Source organism: Lissotriton helveticus, chromosome 4_1, assembly GCF_964261635.1.
Source record: "Lissotriton helveticus chromosome 4_1, aLisHel1.1, whole genome shotgun sequence".
NCBI lineage: Eukaryota > Metazoa > Chordata > Amphibia > Caudata > Salamandridae > Lissotriton > Lissotriton helveticus.
In genome coordinates, this window is record NC_136063.1 from 1,898,835,974 (window position 1) to 1,898,857,833 (window position 21,860).

Sequence of the window (21,860 nt, forward strand, 5' to 3'; positions counted from 1 at the left end):
TGACCAGAGGAGAAATCATCATTTTTATAGATTCTAGTCGACCCCACCATGTGATGAACCGCGGTGACCAGCCATCTAGGGTTTTTTTGATTTTCGCTAGTGTGGTCGATTCATTGTGTTTGAGTGTGCTTAAAATGTTGTCAGTGAATTCTATGCCTAAGTACTTTATAACATCTGGTTGCCAGGCTAGTCCCGAATCACCAAGGACGTCTTTGGTGGTGTGTACATTAAGTGGTTTGACTTCGGATATGTCCCTGTTTAATTTATAGCTGGACAACGCAGAGTATTTGCTGATTGAGGACATAAGGCCCTTGATTGATACAGTTGGGTTTTCAGTGGTGATTAAGATGTCGTCGGCATATGCCGCTAGTTTTATCCGGGTCTTTCCGAAGGCTACACCTGTGATGTCCTCGTTGTTTTTTATGTCGGTTAGAAGGGGTTCAAGTGCCAGTAGGAATAGAGCCGGTGAAAGTGGACAACCCTGTCTGGTGCCCTGGAACAGGCGGAACGGGCTGGAAAGCGTCCCATTAATTGCTATACGGGCAGAGGGGGAGGAGTATAAGGCCATCACCATTTTAATGAATGAGTTACCCAGATTGAATGAGCCCATACATTGTTGAAGAAAGGGCCATGAGACTTTGTCAAATGCTTTCTCAGCATCAAGGGTTATTGCTATCATCGGTGTTTCGCAAGATTTTGCTTTTTCAAGTACATGACAAAGGAGTCTGGTGTTATCATTCGACATCCTGTTTTTCAAAAAACCCACTTGTGACGGACTTATCAATCTGGGCAGCACGGAGTTCAATCTAGTAGCTAAGATCTTGGCATAGATTTTGCAGTCAATATTAATTAGCGAGATGGGGCGGTAGTTTTTGGTCTGGAGGGGGTCCTTCCCTTCTTTGGGTATAACAATTATTGTCGCTTAAGATAGGAGGCTAGTAGCTTCCCGGCTTTGTTACCCTCACATAGTTTTAAGGCTTTGAAGCGGTTGATCCACACCCCTGCTCTTTTACTTGTGATGGAGTTATACTCTTATTTCTTTTTTATAAGTTGGTCAAGGGGATTTGGGTCTTGGGGGTTGGTTTTGTGTAAGGCTTCTAATGATCTGATCTCCCTCTCTAGTAGCTCCAATTCTTTGTTTATCGCTTTGTTGGCTTTGGCTCTTATGTTGATAATGACCCCACGGATCGTGGGTTTGAGTGCGTCCCAGAGGGTATTTGGGTCCGTGTCAGGGATATTATTCAATAGTAAGTACTCTTCAATGGCGTTAGTAATCATAAGTTTGTCTTCAGGGTTGGTTAGAGTGTCATCATTGAATCTCCATCTTCTGGGCGGTCTGGTCGAGCGGGAGCCTGCAAGTTTGGTGTGAATACAGGCGTGGTCGGAAATTAGTTTAGGGGCAATGTCAGTTTCCTCTATTAGGTGTGCAAAGGTGGAGGATATTAGGATAAAGTCAATACGTGAGTAAGAGTTGTGAGGGGTGGAATAAAAGGTGTAATCTCTTCCCTCAGGGTTTTGGAGACGCCACGAGTCTCTAAGGCAGTAACGTTCGCAAAGACACAGAAGGGCCTCGTGCGAACGTGAAGGGTGAAATTAGCTTTTGGATTGCCTGTCTAATAAGGGGTCTAGGGGGAGATTGAAGTCGCCACCCACAATCAAAAGGTCATCCAAAGGGATATGTTCCATCGAGCGAGACACTGAGTCCCAGAACTCGGGGTCGTCTGCGTTGGGGCCGTATATATTCACTACATGTATGGGGTCCTCTTCCCTGCGTAGGTGGACCATCAAAACCCTCCCTTCCGTGTCGTGAGTGTGTGATACCAGTGTTATGTTCGCCTTCTTTGATATCAGTGTGATTAGACCCCCCTTCTTGTGTGGTGCCGGGGACGCCAGTATATGGGAGGCCCAGTGAACGTTTAGGAATCGTGTGTCCTCTTCCGATAGTTTAGATTCCTGCAGGAGGATAATATCCCCTTTAGTTTTGGTGATGTAATCAATCACTTTCCTTCTTTTTACAGGGTGGTTAAGTCCCTTAACATTTAGCGACACAATCTTGAGGTCATCTGGTATGGATTTAGTGTTAGACATTGACAGACAAGATTATCGCTAAATTTAAATCTGGCGGGAGGCAATGTAGTGAAACAGTTATCATTATGAGAGTCAGGGTGTTATTGCGACCACAAGGGGACAGAATTGTTGAACTGGCCAGAGATAAATCTGGCATGCGCGAGTTGTAACTGTAGGAAACGGACAAAAAAGGGGGCCAAAAATAACATAAGGTGATGTATAACGCTCTAAAGTACTGACATACAATAATTGTCGAATGCTCTCTCTTTTTCCCACTACCCATGCAAAACCTCCCTTCCCCCCCTACCCCCCAAATACGTACGTAAGGAGTACAACGGCAGTACCCAGCTAGGCAAATCAGGAGTTATTAATCATTAACAAACTTCGCTCGGTGTTCCCATGTTAGAACGAACATGTTGTTAAAATGTCGAGCTTACATGTGACCGCGGATACAATTTCCTTCGGTATGTAACAATACCAATGTAATACTAGGCCATGAGCAACTAGTAGTGTTGCGCCTATAGACATAGTAAACAATCCAGCTGAACATTGTGCTAAACTATCAAAATCGTTAAACTATTGAAACCGTTATACTGGTATTAAGCATAAAGACGTATGATAGTGAGATGAAACCAGGTACGAGTAGTTGCGTTGCTTATTAGAAAAACTGTAAGAAAAGCTGACTATAGCTATCACTACTTTGTTCTTCGGAGGAGAACAGAAATCAACATTGACAGTACTAATCATGTGTATGACAAAGTTGGAACGCTAACGTATAATATGACATATACTTGGTAACGTGAATGGTCGGCTAGCAACAATAGAGACCAGAGGAAAGCAAAAACGACTTAGCATTAAATGCACAGTGGTGCGGCCTGGAGAGGCCAAAGTGACGCGTAACATGCTCCTCGATAGTATAGTATAGTCACGTGGTTTTCCTTTTATTGGATGGGGCATTTGACTGGTCCATTTCTTGAGGTGGGCCATTTTTCAGGTAGTCTTTCAAATCCCTCGGGTCAGTGAAGAACTTCGGGAGGCCGTTTAAGATGACTTTGAATTTGGCGGGACCTGCAAAGGAGCAAGTGATGTTTTTGGATCTGAGTACGGTGCGGAGCTCGAGGAACCCCTTGCGAACCTCCACAGTGTCTTTGGAATAGTCTTGCGTAAAGACGATCTTGTGGCCTTCCCACGTGATGGAGTGGTTCTTTCTTGCATATTGTAGAATCATTTCGACATGCTGATATCTAAGTGGCTTGCAGATCATTGGTCTGGGACCTCTCTCGCGGTTGGTAGTGAATGTGGGGATTCTGTGCGCCCGGTCTAGCTCCAGACCGTGTGGGAATACAATTTTGGTGATCATGGGGATCCATGCTTCCAAGAAAGCCACACAGGAATCCGCATCTTTCTCCGCATTTTCCGGTATTCCGAAAATTCTGACGTTCCCCCGCCTGTTTCGGTCTGAGGAAATCAGTGGTGGAAACAAGGCGTTGTATTCTAGTGGCCGACTGGCGTGAGAGATCCTCTACATCGCTGATGCGTTGCTCCGCTGTTCCCAGGCCTGATTTTAGGTCATTCATATCAGCTCTAATAGCTGTTAACTCTAGCTGCATAGAGTCTGGTGTTCGCTTTGGTAGATTTGGAGATTTCGGTAAGGTCCCCCAGTTTTTTCAGTATCATTTCCATTGTGGCCGCCATGTCAGCTCTGTTTTTAATGGGGGAATTGGATTGCTGTGGTTCAGGTTTCACCTTTTTTGGATTGTTCTTATCGTCTCTACCCGCCATCTTGAAAGTGAGGGCTGAGGAGAACCTTCAGTTACCCCGTCTGGGGGTCGCCGGGCTTAATCAGAGAGGTAGGAACTGGTTGCAGTTGCGTGGCAAGTATTGGCGGTTAATACCAGGGGGTGTGTTAGACAGATGATATCGCAGGGAGATCCGCAGTGACCCACAAGGAGATCCTGTTCAGAACCAAGAAGGCAGGTGGGCACGGATAAGCAGGTGATTTCCTTAGTGCTGGCCAGCCGGTTGGCTCTGTGATTGTAGGCGAGTTGTCTCTGGTCTAGGGTTTGTCAGGTTTGTCAGCTTAACAGTGTTGCAGGTAAACTGGGTGGCTGATAAACTGGTTGGCCCTGTGGTTGGCTCTGTGTTGCAGTGCTGCAGATGGAAATAGGGACACTATCAGTATGTTTAAAGTTCGTGGATCTCAAAGATCGAAGGAAGTCTCATCAAGTCTCATCAAAGGCAGGCAGAAGGTCTTCTCTTTGATATCAGAGGAGAACCGCTTCCTCAAATAGATTTTTAGTGGCTTTTAAGGGTGAAAGCAGAATCGGATCGTTTTTTGAGGATGGCCGCCATCTTAGGGTCAGGCAAGACGGGCAGGGAACAGCATTAAGATGCTAGGGATGCGCTGATGTGCCTCTTACCGGTGTGTGACGGATTCCATCCTTGGTGTTAGCATCCCCGGTGTGTTAGGGTTCGAGCTGTTGTGGTTGGGTAATGGAGCCCGAGGTGGTGGTCAGGCATCACCGATGCGACGGGGCGCCGCCATTTTGAGAGGCACCGATGTCGGGCGCGTGGGCGCTCCAAAAAGCTGCAAAAGTCTTCGTGAGGAAGATCAAGGTCGGCGCTCAGGGCACCGGAGGGCTCTGCGAGGCATGGGGCATCGGATCCGTCGTTTCTCCTGCTGAAACGGACGGTGAGTCAGCTGGGAACCGAAGTAGTCGCTCTCCTGAATTGCGGAGCTCGAGGTTAGGCGGGCATTCGCACCGCCGTCCAAGCCACGCCCCCGAGAAGCGCTTCATTTTAACCATGCTCCAATACGTCTCCTTAAATTCCTTTTTTGAAGGAAAAACATTATCAACAGGATTTTCCCACAATCGGCTCAGCCCCATCTCACTAAAAATAACTTTTGCCTGCCTCAACCAGTGGATTTTACACATACAATATGCACCCCTTACTTTGAGGAGGGCTTGTGCGTACAGGGAAAGCTCTGGCGTAACCCAGAGCCTTCTCCAATAGGCCACTGGTCTATATCGTGCTGTATCCTCGATAAAATGACAACCCAAATCTAAATAGAGGGGCAGCAGTGGTGTAGATTGCGGGAGACCAGTTATGCCCCTCAAATTTGTTTTGGGAAATCGTCAGGGAGGCTACATTATAAAATCCCCATAATTCGCCCCATACAGGACCGAGGCACTAATTTTTGAGTTAAAGATTTTTAAAACTTGGGTCTGCTCTCGTGTAGCTTAATTCACGGCTACTCTGCCTTTTAAAATCTTGTGTTTATGTAGCACCATGAATTTGGTCTTATCCAAGTTGACTTAAAGGCCACGGTCCCGACAAAACTCCTCAAATCTAACAATGGCCAACTGAAGACCTTTTTGAGTTATAGAGATTAACAAAGTATCATCTGCAAACATAAGCAGAGGGATCTTCATGCCAGCAAGGGTAGGGGCGTCAGTTGGATGATTCATAAAATACTGAATCACCCTATTAATATACAGGGAAAAGAGCGTTGGTGCCAGAACGCACCCCTGTCGGACGCCCCTTGCAATAGGAAACCTATCTGTAACACTCCACTGCTGTCCCCAGCGAACCTGTGCAAAGTTGGAGTCATGAAGTTTAATTAAAAAAGCCAATAATTCCAAAGGCATGCCCTGTTCAGCAAATACTCTCCACATTTTGTCACGTGGGACTAAGTCGAAAGCCGATTTAAGGCCTATGAAAGCAGCATAAATTGTACCACCTCTTAAAATCACCACACGCCAAGAAATTAAGACAAACCTAAAAACCTGGTCGATGGTGCTGGTGTGCGAGCGGAACCCGGCCTGCAATGGAAAAAGGATATCAAATTCATCAATCCAATCCTGGATTCGACTCAGCACCAGCCTAGCTGTCACTTTTTGTAAACAGTTAATGAGGCTTATGGGCCTGTAATTGCCAGGGTTTGAACGATCCCCTTTTTTAAAGATTGGAAGGATTTCAGCTCCCAACCATCAGTCTGGTATTGGGGTACCATTGGCAATGGCGTTCGCTAGGGACTGAATGTAAATTACCCAGATGCTTTGTTATGCAAGAACAGATCAGCAGGTGCACAGTCCAACCCAGGCACCCTACCTCTCGGGACTGAGTTTAATGCTAGATCTACCTCTTGCCTGGTGAAGTGCAAGGGAGGATTAGCTAAGGGCATCAAGAATTGTTCTTAATCATGTTCTCGGTCATCATCTGCTATAGCAAACTGGGCCTTGTTGTATGATACCCACTGTTCTGGGGCTACGTAGTTAACAGGCACTTGGCTTGGTTTTCCCTTACCCCATTTCACCAGATGACAGAAAAAATCCATGTTTCTTCCTTTGCTGGCATTAAATAGCTCATCCCAGCATTGCTCATCCCAGTCCCTTTTCGCTTTCTGTTGTGCTATCTTGTACCCCACCCATGCACTTTTTATATTTTCCCTATTCTTGGATCGGATAGCCCTGGTTAACGCTCTATAAGCCTCTCTACATGATTTCCCATACCATGCATCGAGCTTTGGGACAGTGTTTTTCATGGATTTTTAACATTGGTTATAAAAAAGCCCTTTAGCTTGTTAAAAAGTTCATTGTGGATGTGAATATCCTTGGTGTCAATTTCCTTCTGTGTAACACATCTTAGGAGATCTGCTGCTACACTATCAACCATCAGCCTCATATGCTCCGATTGTTCCTCATTTTTAATACAATTGGACCATTTGACTCTCCTAGTATCATTACTAAGCTGCACTTCTACAAATGCGCTTTCAATTGCCGGTCCCTCAATGACAGAAGGTCCCTTAAGTTGCAATGACAGTACTAAAGGGATGTGGTCGCTTTCGAACCGTTCCAGAACAACCATATCTATTAGGGATGGCCATAGTTCCTTATTGAGGAAGATGAAGTCTATACGACTACTTCTCACACCATTGCTAAAGGTTGGCGAGCCATGCCCATCTGAGTCCGCCCTCCCATTAGCAGCCCTAATCCCATGTTCCAGACGTGTACTTTTAACTGCAGCGCAGCTTCAGTCCATATTTTGATTGGAGGAAGTGTCAGTGGTGGAATATTCCATTGAGCATCCTGGAATATTCCATTGAGCATCCTTCTCTATACTAAGGTTTACATCATTGATATCTAAAGGTTCAAAGGAACAATAAAAATCACTGGCTATTATTAAATTACATGCGCCTTTGTACTGATCAAGAAAGGTATCTAAGAGAGCGACACTGCCAGAGACTTTACCACCAGGCAACCCTCTCGCATAAACATTAATGATTAACAAATCCGGGGCATCAGGCATCTGGAGGTTAATTATTAAAATATCTCTGCTGTCAATATCCAATTCCTGGACCTTATACCTATCGGCCTGTCTCACCCAAGTTGTTAAACCCCCCCCATCGGTCTCCCCCTCAGACCCGCAATAGCAGGTTTTGAAAAATGTAAGAAGCCTTGTTGAAACACTTGATCCAATGACCAAGTTTCCTGGAAGACCATAATGTCATTGTCTTCAATAAAGGATGACCATTTCACCGACGGTATTTTGGACTTTAGCCCTGCAATGTTCCAGGAAACTAGTAAGAAATTTGAGTTTCTATGACTCAAGTTTATAGTGGGTGGTAGCAAATTTTTGTTGAGTACTAGACCAAATTCCGTGGCACCCTCATATGAAATAACATTGCTCGGGGAGAACTCACTATCTCTGACAACTCCTACCATATTGTCTTCCCCATTAGTATCTCCCAGCTGAGCTGTTGGCATTATGATGGGAGATACCCCATAGACCTCGGTAACAAATTCGAAAACACCCACACCAAACTCCCTTAAATCGTACATCTTAAGGCTGGTGGGGCTGGGGTTAAATTTGAGTCAATCAATGTCCTCCATTGATCAAAGGCTTCAAATCTATTAAAGGTAGGGACCGCGTAGTTATAGGGGCCTGGGTTGTTAGCAGATACCCTCGATACACCGCCTCTAATTGTTGCACATGTCTGAGAAAAAAAGCCAAGCAGGAGTACATTAATATCATCTTTGCATAAACGACCTGACCCTGCCCGTTCCAGAATAAGCTGGACCAGACCCGGAGACCTGAAACTTAAAACCACACAGTCACCATCAAAAACCTTATCGGTTTGTCTGACCCAGGGAACTCTTCGGACCATCTTAAACTCAGAGAAAAGATGGTTCCCAACTCCAGTCCTGTTACTCAACAGGTGCAGGGCCTTGTTTTTGATAGAGGACCAGTGTTCCTGAACCGAAGCTTGAAGTCCTGGAACATTGGCCAGTACTATAGTGTAAGGTGTGGCTTCGGGTGGAGGGAGACATTGGTAGATTTACCTCCACCCATACTTTGCGTTCTTGCCTTTGGGCCATTTGGCCCTACCATAAGAGTCGATGGGCCGCTTTGTGTGGCTTTTAACAAGGAGATGGGTTTTGAGAGGGCTGCACGGGGGGTGGGAGGGCAAGCCACTGTGTTTAAGCTTGATCTATGAACTATTCTAGTCTCCTGTAGAGCGATAGTAGATTCCTCCTGCCCAATCCCAGAGCATGCTTGTGGAGCTTTAAGAATATGTTGTTCTATTTTCGCTAGTCTCAAGTCTATTGCCGCCAATTTTGATAGGAGGGGTCAATTAACGCGAACAATTGGTCTTCAACCAGATTGAGAAAATCAGCCTGATCCTGAGGAGTGCAAGGCAGCTGATCCCCTGTGGATGCATTTTAGGTGTTGTCAACGCCCTGTTTTTTTGGGGGGGGCAAGGGAGCTAGATTGGAACCTCCCCAACTCCATATTGTGGTGGGCTTGTGTTTCGCCTGTTTGGATACCTGGTAGCTAGATTTAGGTGCGTTGCGCGCTTTCCACTTTTTTTGCGGTGGTTCGCCACGTAAAGTCAAAGTTGACGTTTGCTGCCTAGTAAGTATATTAGCTGAAGTAGCAGGCGGTGGGGGAGAAATGCAGTCCAAACTTGGTGCAGTTAAAGGCCCTGGACTTAATAAAAGTGCTTGATTATTTTAGGAGCTGGAGATAGCAGTTGCGTTAGGTTCTACTCCTGCACCCGAGGCTATTAGGGGGCGTGATTGATCTAGAGAGTCTACGTTCAGTCAGCTGAATCTCGTGCATTAGCGCGGATTCTGCCCGGGAAAGGAACGCGTCCAGAGTAACCACCACCACCGACCCCACCCCCCCTTTTCGCTTATTCCTGCTCATTTCCCTAACTTAGTGGGTAATACACCAGAAGCAACTATAAAAGGGAAAAAAACAGCGCTGGTACTATATTACACAACTAACTATGCCACATAGTGCAAAAATACACAAATCAAACAATGTCAAGGGGGTGGCCCAGCCCAGCCAATACCGGCCCCTGACGGGCCCGCCTGTGGTCCGGGCTTCGTCCGGGCTCCGTCCCGCACCACGGGGGGAGAGGCAGCGCTTTAAGCGTGTTGGACCACACCTCCCCCTCACTCGCAGCAGCTGGAAATAGCCTGGTGCACCCTAGGGACTGGAGTCTTCACCCCGGGTGATGCCCTGAGCAGTGGAGGTAATGCGGCAGAATGTCCCGGTAGGTAGAGCAGTGCAGCATCCTTGGTGAGCCCCCAACCTTTGTCCTGAAATACTGGCCACAAGAAAACAGCAAGAGAAATCACTCACTTCACCCTCAAACCTCAAAAATATCCTAGACCTTAATTCTGTACTAGCTTTATTTCACCTTTATAACATCATGGACATCCAATTCAAGCACTCCATAAAGTTTTCAAAAAGTCACATAATTTAAATATGCAGAAATAAAAAACACTGAATTAATGCAGCTATGCACATCTTTTACCTATATCACACGTAAAAGATGCAAGCTGAAAACAACAGCAAGCAATCAATGGCCTACATAATAAATGTAAAAACTGCCAAAGCACCCGTGTTTTTTGTTTTTTTTAAGTGACCATGTAAGGCACAAGATGACCACATTGAAAGGGAAGTGCCAACAAAAGGATGGACCTACTGATTAAGCGCGGTGATAAATAATGTTTTTTCTTAATTTGGGAGTTTCTCTGGAATGTAAAAATTTCTTATGAAGATAAAGGTATGGAAAGACAAAGAAGCCTTACAATTTAGTTTTATACAGTAAGTGATGCGTACTACCCTAAAAAGAAAATGGGCCTCCAGTGGTATAGAGTGCAAATAGCAGGGTCACGCAAGACATTTAAAAGTTCCCCGATCACCAACTGAGCTGAATTATGAATGACAGCTTTTCAGAAGCAGCAAATTACTACTGCAACTCTGTCTGCGAAAATTCGAATCCCTGAAGAATGCCTTGAATGAAAACCCTGGAATGAGGTGCTAGAGTTTTTCAGGAACTTTCTGGCTTCTCCATATGCTCATGTTTCATAAGCTGTTGCACACTACAAATGAGTGTTTTATCTAGTGTTTGCCAACATCTGTTTCTTTGGTAAACACAATATGTATATTACTGTATTGGGCAGGTGCTTTAGCTGGGACCACACCTCAATTGTGTGCGTCAATGGCGACATACCGCATTTTGGATATGGTATATAGTGCTTGCTTTGTCTGCCCAGGTAGATTTTTTGCACCACATTACTCATACAGTGGCTCATACTACATGGCCGCAAACTTCATATTTCATGTTGTCCCAATTCACAGTATCATCACAGCAGAGGCATTGTCAAAACCAAGTTCTGTATATAGCTACTGCACCGACTCTGCTTCTCCAAGTAAATTCATAATTATTTATGTAAGATGGAGTGCTGAATATACTGTTTGGGAATTTCAGGCAGCACCTACTTCTTACATTGGCAGGGCATGGGCCTTACCCTTCCATCTTCTTGTAGATGTAAAACACTTCATTGCAACGCCAAATAGGCATATAGCTTCTTTTATGTGATGAAGTGACTTATGATTATTATTCGTAGACATCAAATGTATTAGCATTTCAATATCAATCTAGTCATTTTTAATAAAAAAAATAAAGCATAGCTCTTTAAAGGGGAGATCATACCCTTGCTCTATCTGCAGTATCAATATTAGATCCTCCTCTCTCATAACGCGTTTTCAGCCTCCACTATACCATGCCAACCCGCTTCCTTATATTCGAGTCTCTAACCTCTCAATCCTCAGCCATTCTTTATTTTCAACCAGTCTCTCCTGACCCCTTTCCAAATCAACTACTTTTTTGCCTTCAGTCATGCCAATCGTTTCCACCAAACAGAGCCAGTGGACATCCAGGCTCGACTGGGACTATCTTCCAATCAGAGGGCCACTGCCACATGAGGGGCCGGGTCTAAAGTTGTGCATGTGCGAGTCTGTCGATTATGTCTATGTAAACACCAGTTTCTGAAGACCTTCCAGTCAAACAGTATATACAGACAAAATGATTTCCAATAAAAAAAGTGTTTTATCTGCACATCCAATGTCCTGATATGGTATGCTACCAAACACGAATTGACAGCCAATAACATTCTCATTGAAGCATGTTTGTTATAGTAAAAGTAAGATGATCGACTTGGAATTTAAGTATTCATGTATATGCTGATATTTAATAAAACTATGCCCCAAACAAAACAATGCTTCCCAGTAAAGCTTCTTTGGAGAACAAGAAAGACCCACAAGTAATAGACAGACAGCACAGCCTGGAAAAAAAGTAACCAAATAAAATATACTTTAAAGAACTTTTCACAGGAATAGAAACGTAATGGCTCCGTAGGGGGAGTGGCGCGAGACGTCTCCCCCTGCGGATTTCGCGCATAATGGTAGGGTCCAGGAGCGCGAGATAGAGGGAGCGTCAGGGCAGGCAATCAGCGCGTAATTTCTGAGGGGATTAGGCGCAGGTAGTTAGAGAGGGGGGTTTTTCTTCCTATTTAACGAAATCCGATTTTCAGACAGGGTAATTATTTTAATGGTATAGAAGCGAAGGTTAGTTAGGCAGAGAAAGTTTATTTTTACTCAATATGGAAATGAGTGAACAGCTGATAGCGGTGCTGCGAGTGATCCAGCGTGAAGGGAGAGAAGACATGCTGACGCAGGCAGCGCGCGATGACATGCTTCCCCCGAAGCGCCCACCACAGAGACAAGCGGCAAAGGGGGTAAAATATGCCATTGAAGCCTGCCAACCGGCTTCTGTCAAAAAACGGAATGGGAGAGCCCGTTCTTTGAGCGCTGGTGGGGAGACGTTTTTGCGACCTGGTGAGACAGGAACAGTTGTGACGGTGCGAAGAGCTTCTTCCCTCACACGCCAGAAGCCAGCGAGCGACTTTGACAACAGACCGAACGCCTCTGAGGTAAATACGCTGGTGGCGGGAGCTCATTTAGGAGCGGATAAGAGTGGTACACAGGTGGCTCTGAAGAGAAAAGGGAAGGAAAAGGCTATCAAGAAAGTGGCTATTACTCAGGAAAGGATGAGCGGGCAGGGGTTTCCATTACCTCCTCATCCCTAAAATTGTCTGCCTGTCTGCGACGCAGCGGGCATGGACCGTGAACAGAACACTGTCAGTCAGAATTTCATAATGAGAGGGAGGACGGGTTCATTGGTGGCTTATTCCAGTGACAGTGATGACGAAGTGGTTTATGATAAGCAACCTACCCGCGCCTCTCCTATCCAGTTGATTCCTATGCAACTACCTCAGAATAGTTCGAGGCTGACTAGAACCATTGAGTCTGGCGCGCGAGAGCTGCCTTTGGCTTTTGTTGTTGGTCCTCAGGCATGTCAGCAAGTTGAAACATTTCAAGGGACACAAGATGTGAGTGATTCTGAGGTAGAGGATGAGTTTTTTGAGAGTACTGACACGGATGGAGAGTTTGAACAGGAGCAAGGACATAGAACAATGTTAGCAGATCAAGAAGCCAGGAGGTGGGACACGCAATATCTGTTTCCACGTGCCCGCCCTTCACCATATGACGCACCACACACGAAGAGCGCACGGGTCGGGAGCAGAGAGGGTCAGTCGCTTTGGGTCGAGCGCCCAAGGTTCACTGACAATCAAGATATGCGCCATGCTTCTATGGATGTTGTTACTACCTCACGAGTAGCACGCGACATGGCTGAGGCGCAGATGGTTAATTTTCAGAACGCGCCATCTGTTCAGGCGGCTGCCCCTACTGTGTCACGGCATACTGGGGAGCTTGGTAAAGTATACTACAGCGAATCCAGAGCGGATTTTTTGCGACCAGACAGGCCTCAGGAGCGGAGTTCTGATATGTTTTGGTCAAATTTTGACGGGGGAGTGGGGGGTGAAGCTGGCCCGGGTACTAGTGGTGGTGTTCAGGTGAGGGGTGATGTTAGTCAGGTGGCAAAGGGTCAGGTCAGGAATTCAAAGAAAGGCAAAAAGAGCGGGGGTACTGTGGCGAAAGAGGTCGGGGTTGGGGGGGGCAACAAATTCTTCTTTGTTGTTTCAGAGGTCAAGTGCGGACTCTTCTGTGGTGAACGTGACCCCACGAGACTATCAAGAGCGGATGTCTCCGACAGACTTGCAGCGACGTGCAGGACAGTTACCATGCGGTAAGCATCAATGGTGGGCGGTGTGGGATGAGGGGAGAGATGACAGGGCGAATTTTCGTGAGTTACCTGTGGTGAAAGTTGTTGGGGGAAGGGACGGCAGACAGACTGTTGTGCCGGATACTTCGGTGGTTTCTGGTACACTGCTTCCGATTAATGCAATAGACACACGTGTTTTACATCAGGAGTTGCCAGTTCTGACGGGAGGGATTGTTCAGGATGGGGCATCAGAGCAGAGGGTAGCTATTAATGTTAGGCAGCGGCTTCCTTATATGGGGTTGGCGATGCCTTTGGGGTCCCACTTGTCGGACAAGACTAAGCAGCGAATATGGAATCACGAATTTGTGGACATATTCAAGTTGCTGCACCGAGATGTCCAGGGCAAAGAAGGTTCCAAAGAGGAGGAATGGGAGTTAGCGCGACGTCCCAGGGTGCCTCGTACGATTGAGAACTGGACTTCAGCCTTTTTGATATACGCAAGTATATATTGTGAAAGGTATCCGGAAAGGTCTGTTGCCCTATACAAATACATGGACATAGTTAGGAAGGCGCAGTTACACTTTGGGGGTTACTCTTGGCTTAACTATGACGAGGAGTTTCGAGCTCGTATTAGCATTTGTGTGGAGAAGCCTTGGGGTGACGTAGATTCGGAGCTTTGGCTTCAATGGATGTCCACATCTCATCCATCGGCTACGACACACACAGCAAGTGGCTTGCCAGTCCCATACCGGCCCTTTCTATGGCGTCCCGCTCAATCTGGAGCGGGTACATGGGGAAGAGGTTTTTCATCAGGTACAGGAGCCTGTTGGAATTATAACAGAGGAATGTGCAACAGACCATTGTGCCGTTTCAAGCACGACTGTTCCCATTGCGGGGGGCGTCATCCACTCACGCAATGTAATGCCCCAGCGGGGGGTTTCAGCGGGCACAGGGTCAGTGACCAACAGCGGTTTCCAGAGAAGGGTGGCTGGGCAGGTAGAGGTGCCCCTTTCCCTCCTTTCCCAAAAGGCGCCTACTCCAATTAGACTGAACAGCTTGGTGCCCTGGTTGAATAGATATCATGATACAGATGCAGCGTCTCGTTTGTTCTGGGGGTTTCGGGAAGGTTTCAAACTGGGATATCAGGGCCCCAGACAACAGAGGTGGGCTGACAACTTGCGTTCGGCTAAGGAGCTGCCGGAAGTGGTACGTAAAAAGCTGGAAACTGAAATCGAAGCAGGTAGAATAGCGGGCCCTTTCCGGCATTGTCCTTTACCGAATTTGATGGTGTCCCCTCTTGGAGTCATTCCTAAGAAAGCGGCTGGCGAGTATAGAATGATACAGCATCTATCCTGGCCAGAAGGGGGGGATCTATAAATGATTTTATATCAGAGGCGGACACATCAGTGTCTTACACAACAGTGGATTTAGTGACAAAGATGGAAAAGGGGGCTGAAATGGCAAAATGTGATATTCAATCGGCCTTCCGTTTGCTGCCCATTCACCCTACTGATTTTGAATTGTTGGGGATGTTCTTTCAAGGGCATTATTTTGTTGACAGGGTATTACCAATGGGCTGTGCGGCCTCTTGTGCCCTTTTCGAAATGTTCAGCACATTCATACAATGGATTTTTTCTCAGATATGTCCAGGGGGTGTCAGTTGTCATTATTTGGACGATTTCCTTTTCATAGGACAGGCAAACACGGGGCAATGTAAAAAAGCATTGACACAATTCCAGAGGCTTGCGGAGGCTCTGGGGGTCCCTTTAGCGCCAGACAAGACCGAAGGACCCGATACAGTCATAACTTTCCTGGGCATTGAATTAGATACCACACATATGACAGCACGCCTTCCACAGAGTAAGATTTGCGAAATCAAGGCTTTTCTCCTCACAGTTATGAACTCAAATAAGATTGAGGTGAGGCAGGAACAGCGACTGCTGGGTTATTTGAACTTCGCTTGTCGGGTGGTGAGGGCGGGAAGGACGTTTTGTAGGCGTCTGGGCATGGCGTTATCTGGTGCATATCTCCCACACCACAGGGTTCGGGTGACAAAAAACATCAAAGAAGATTTGCGAGTGTGGCTGTGTTTTCTGGACAATTTCAATGGCACACCGTTACATTTTGTTGACGACAATTTTGTATGGCAAGTTCAAATATATTCCGATGCTGCGGGGTCCAGTGGTTTTGGCATCTTCTGGGAGGGAAGGTGGTGTGCAGAGGGTTGGCCAGAACATTGGAAGAGTCACGGCAGAAGCATTGCTTTTCTAGAGCTTTTTCCCCTGATCGTAGCATTACTAGTGTGGGGACAAGAATTTCAGAACAGGTCGGTGTTATTTCATGTTGATAACATGGCGGTGGTGAACCTGATAAACAACCAGAAGGCCAAAGACGTCAGAGTTTTACAGTTATTGAGAATGTTCATGCTGTTAAGTTTGCGCCTCAATATGATGTTCAAAGCTAGACATGTCCCGGGGATTAATAATTGCATTGCTGATGCTCTTTCCCGATTTCGGTGGCAGAAGTTTCGCGAATTGGCGCCAGGGGCGGATATCCACAAAACGGAAGTGCCACACAACCTTTGGGCCCTAGGGGAGTGAGGATCTTTCAGCTAGTCGAGCAGTCCATTGCCCCTTCGACTAGGAGAACTTATGTGCAAGCATGGCAGGAATTTTTGCATTATACACGGAGTTTGGGAGGATCTGAGTCAGTGGGGAAGGTCAAAGGTAGTATTTGCGATTTTGTTTTGACTCTCATAGATAAAGGTCTGTCTCACACCACCATTGCAGGGAAGTTGTCCGGTTTATCTTTCTATGGTCAATTGTGGTGGGGTTTTGACCCAGTGGATGATCATTTAGTAAGGAAAATGTTGAGGGGTTTGCAGAGGGGGTAAATCGGTTTTCAGCGGCCGAGAGCTCCCATCACATTTGAGTTGTTGCAGAAGTTATTACACCAGTTGGGGTGGTTTTGTTATGATTGTTGGGAGGTTGGGTGTTTTAGGTTAGCTATGATTTGGATGTTCTTTGGGGCTTTCAGGGTGTCTGAGGTGTTGGGAGCGGGCAATGAAGGAGGTCTATCCAGTGTAGAGATTTCCGTAAGCGATCATAGGTTGGGGATATGGGTGAGGAAGTCTAAAACCGATCAGCTAGGCTGAGGTACGTGGGTCTTTTTGAACAGTAGTGGGTTGCCAGATTGTTGCCCTGTGCAGGAGTGGGTTCGATTTATCTCTGGGGACTCGTTTAAAACAGGTCATATTTTCATTCATGAATCTGGAGAGAAGATTACTAGCTCACAATTTTTAGCGGTATTGAGAAGGGCTCTGACATTCTTGGGGGAAAACCCGAAAATTTTTGCGAAACACTCTTTTCGTATAGGGGCTGCTACAGAGGCTGGCAGGTTGGGTTTGGGTGTACTAAAACGCATTGGCAGGTGGAAGTCTAACAGTTACAAACGTTATGTGCGTAAATGATTTTGTGGTTTTTGTTTGGTACCTCGTTGGGTTACGTGGTTCTAATTTTTATTTCATTTCAGGTACTGTGCGGGGTGCAAATTCAAAGTTTAAACGGCAGACCTGGATGGTAGGCCATTCGTTTGTAAAGTGGGCAGCCCTGTTTGCAGAAAAGCAGATTTACGGACGGGCACTGGGTATTCCAAGTGCGCAGCACGAAGTAGTCTGGAAGGGTAAAGGAGGCATGAAGTGGGCCGATTTGTTTCCAACATTAACGCAGATGTTGCACATGCGTGGTCGTCCGGATCATCTTATCATCCACCTAGGTGAGAACGATTTAGTTAAAATGTCGGGCCTCACGCTCATCAAGCAGATGCAACTTGATTTGACGGTGCTGAAGACAAATTGGCCAACCACTTGTTTGTTTTGGACAGAGTTCGTATACAGACAATCTTGGCGACAGGCCAGGTCGCATGCTGCAGTTGAAAAGGCCAGACGAAAACTAAACAAAGCTATGAGGGTGTTTTTGTAAAGTGATGAAGATTGGGGTTTTATCACATGAAACCATCTCGAGTAGCGAGAGTCATCTTTTTCGAGATGACGGGGTCCACCTGTCTCAGTTAGGCATGGCCTACTATAGGCATGGCCTACTATTTAGTTGAAATCAGAGACATGCTCGCGCAAGAACTACAGGTAAATTTATGGTGTAATTCGAAGTTATGAGGGAAAGTTATCTTATTTTGGGTGGGGCCAGGAAAACTCCTTGGTTTTCCTGGGTGGCATAAAATCCCCAGGGAGGAGAAGTCTAGAGCGGGCTCCTCCAGTTATTAGTTAGATAGTGGGAATTATACAGAACAATGGAGGGGAAAAAATGGAAAGAAAATGTTGGGAAGTTATGATGAGTTCAATACAAGAAAAGAGATTATTTGATGGTTTCGGTATAAAGTCTAAATTTATAATGAAATGAAATAAATAAATAAATGGTTTCGGTTCAACTGCCAAATTTACATGATTGATGATCTGTTGGGAAATTTATGAATATACATATCCTGAATAAAGTGGCCTTTTCTGCTATGAGAAAGCGAGTGGTCTCAATTTGTGGGCGATGGCTCCGCAGGGGGAGCGGCGCGAGACGTCTCCCCCGGCGGATTTTGCGCATAATGGTAGGGTCCAGGAGCGCGAGATAGAGGGAGCGTCAGGGCAGGCAATCAGCGCGTAATTTCTGAGGGGATTAGGCGCAGGTAGTTAGAGTGGGGGGTTTTTCTTCGTATTTAAAGAAATCCCACCCACCCACCCCTTTTTAAAAAAAAAAATTAAAAAAGAAGGGGAAAGAGAAACACACGTTGTACTTTGAGAAGTAGATGCACACGTTTTTAGTGTAGTGCATATGCCACTTCAGGATGCGTTTCCCATAACAGATGGCTTGAGGCATAAAATCCCCAGGGAGGAGAAGTCTAGAGCGGGCTCCTCCAGTTATTATTTAGATAGGCGGAATTATACAGAACAATGGAGGGGAAAAAATGGAAAGAAAATGTTGGGGAAGTTATGATGAGTTCAATACAAGAAAAGAGATTATTTGATGGTTTCGGTATAAAGTCTAAATTTATAATGAAATGAAATAAATAAATAAATGGTTTCGGTTCAACTGCCAAATTTACATGATTAATGATCTGTTGGGAAATTTATGAATATACATATCCAGAATAAAGTGGCCTTTTCTGCTATGAGAAAGCGAGTGGTCTCAATTTGTGGGCGAAAGATGAAACTGCTACAATACTAAGCAAATAACGCTAGCTTTGAAAGTATCTCTATGCTCAGTGTACGCAAAAATGAAAGAGTTGCACATCCCTGTAAAGAAGGGGGGCTGTGCGTGAATTGCGGGGCATTTCTTATATCGAGAAAAACAACCACATATCCTCTTTACCCAAATAAACCTGCACTTTGACATAAGCACCCACATGAACACACCAGTCTAATTGTAAAGCGCATGCTTAGAACCAAATATGTTCTTGATACAGACAACCACAGTACCGTCTCCAACTACATGGCTCTTAACATCGTAAGGGTGAAAGGCAGTGACGCGTCAGGAGTCAAACTTTCGACCACTTGGTTAAAACAGGTACATGCTGAGCCAATCTCAAGGCATGTTGCGTTGTGTGCACGGTAAATATTGGGTGTTGAAGAACATTGAAAAAAGTCTTTCTACACCTGTGCATTTATGTTTATGATGCCTCGTTTTCTTCCAGCTGATGATCCATCGGCATAGTTACCATCTTTCAAACGCAAATACATAAGGACGTTTTGCGGTATTTCAAATTAAAGCAGGCCGACCGTAAACCAGCAGCATCTGAGTTCTTGCTTTAATTTGTAAAAGGAAAACGTGTATTCTATAGGCCTGAACGAAAATGAGCTCCAAGTGGGATACCGTAGGTAGGAGCGGGAGGCACTCATTTGAGACAGTAACACTAGCCAATGCGTCTGCATAATCCTCTGGCATATAACATTGGAGCAGCCCCGGGACACCTTTACAGCACTCAATGAGTCGCAAAACAAATATCACTCAGACACCTCCCTTGGAAGTGGACTTGGAACGTCTTCTACGGTTACCTTTTAATGTCTGGTTTATGGTATTTTAAAATAAGTCGAACTAGGCTTATTTACAGCATAATAATTAATGCTTTACTATTGATCCCACGGAGCATGTTGCCACTTTAGAGGAAAGGTATTTTAGGATGTTGAGGAGCGAAAAACATAAGTAGCAAGTATTTTCATACATTACAAAAAACATTTGTATGTACCACCTAAAATACTTAGTGATCCGTTAAATACTTCACACTACGTAGCATACCTCAAAAAAACAACCTACAGAATAAGTCCTTCGTGGCTTAAGTGAAGGCAGCAACTTTCATATTCCAACCATTCGACAGACTAACAAATGCTGTGGGTTAGATATACACTTCATAAGCTGCAATTTCAGGGGCAGGCGGCAGAATGAACTAAGGTCTATTTATAAACACAGCCGGGCAAACGAGCTGTGGAGAGAGTAGACGTAGGTCTGACAGCTGTGGAAGCACGAGTGTATTAAAGTGCTGCCAATAACAGACTCCTCTCTAAACGGAATCACACGCTCACCCGAAATCAACACGAACTCCCGTGACTGCCGGAACAATGAGCCTGCAGACGTGGGTGGGGGAGGGTGGTGTTGTATGATCACTTTGACATCTCGGGGGCACCAGTGTGTGAACTCTGGATACCTCCTCGGGTTTCCGAAACTATCAGTCCTGCAGAGAGTGCGCGACCCCTACCCACCCAGACTAACGTCAGCATCACATGCTTTCGACATTCAAGGGACTAAACACATCAAACTCACATGGGAACCAGGAGATAGTCGTGTCCCAGGGTCCCCCAACCTCAGGTAGGAGGACCAGGGCCATTACCAGCCGGGGGCAGACTGCGAACAGGTACTCCTTTTCAGTAAGGAGAAGATGCATCAGGCTCTCTTTAATTGTTTAAGTTTTAAGAGGTTTCCTTGACACAACAATGCTTGTACAACTTAAACGTGTCCTTAGCATACTTGGCCTGGAAGAAACATAGCAGAGTTGTGGAAAAAAACGTCAATGCATTTAATTTAAAAAAAAATAAAGATTAAAAACATGATTGTCAGTCTTTCCAAATTATGGTCGCCACAGCACTAAAAGGGTGCTCTTCTCTACAGGAAACGAGGGGATTAGTTGAACTACATAAGCTCCGGCACAGGTGGAGAGATGTTTAACTAGGTCCAGAAGCGTCCGCTGTGTTTACACCTGCTAAGAATCTCCCAGGTTCCGGGTCCTGGGACATACAAAGTTAAGCGCTCAGCAAGGAGGTTCTCCTCCGGTCTGTGGGCGGGATCTTCCAAGGCACAGGGGCGCACGTACCTGTCAAGCAATAAAGCAGACATCAGCTCCCCCCCTCTGTGCTGGGCGGGGTGGTCCATGCCCGGGTTCGCTCGCCCCGCCCGTAGCTCCACAAGAAACGGCAAGCGCTAAAGCCCGCCGGGACGCTCCCCACAGCAGACTTCAGAACCCATCACAGGAAGCGGGCCAGCCTCGGCAAGTCACGTGCTCATAGACGTCATCGGCAGACTAGCACATGCGCAACTTCTCAGATTGACCCGGCCCCTCTTGTGGCAGCGGCCCTCCTATTGGAAGACGGCCCCAGTCGAGCCTGGATGTCCATTGGTCCCGTTTGGTCGAAACAACGATTGGCATGACAGGAGACTGAAAAGTAGTTTATTTGGAAAGGGGTCAGAGAAGACTGTCAGGAGGATGAAAATAAGGAATGGCTGAGGATTGAGAGGTTCGAGACGCGAATATTATAAGCCAGCGGGTTGAAAAGGTATAATGAAGGCAGCAAACGAGCTGTGATAGAGGAGGACCTATATTCACGCTGCAGATAGAGCTATGTTCTACCCCTTAATCATGTGTTATGCTTTCATTTAACTAAAAATGTCCTGGTCCAGATTCTAGTACTTTAAAGTACTTTTCCTTACTCGGACCCGGCAGGTTTTCCGTTTGTTTAGCGTGACATGGGAGAGCATCCCCAGGCACTTTGTCCAACAGTGTGTTGATGAGTTCAAACCCTTTTGGACCATTCGGCGTTTTATTCTCCTGAGGTAGATAAACGCCCACCTTTGACCTGGGTAATAATACGCATCTGCTGTCACCGCCAAGAAGCTGTGTTGGACCCGGACAAGCACTTTACAGGATAGATTGCTAGGCAATAATTGTAACGTTGCTGTTACCATAAATGAGGACGCTGCACGTGTGAAGGGTTAACTGGTATTTATTAGTAATAATCTCTAAGGAGCGCCCAGCCGCC

The 21,860-nt window shown here is 46.0% G+C and overlaps 1 protein-coding gene across 1 annotated transcript in view; it reads right to left on the reverse strand.

Moving 5' to 3' along the window:
- The window catches only part of KLHL13 (kelch like family member 13), a 427,425-nt gene extending 406,270 nt beyond the window's left edge, over window positions 1-21,155 (reverse strand). The window contains exon 1 of the mRNA XM_078688540.1: window positions 20,918-21,155. Within this exon, the coding sequence (XP_078544666.1) occupies window positions 20,918-20,976 (59 nt within the window). The 5' untranslated portion in view covers window positions 20,977-21,155. The remainder of the gene's footprint in view (window positions 1-20,917) is intronic.
- Window positions 21,156-21,860: the final 705 nt, after the last annotated feature.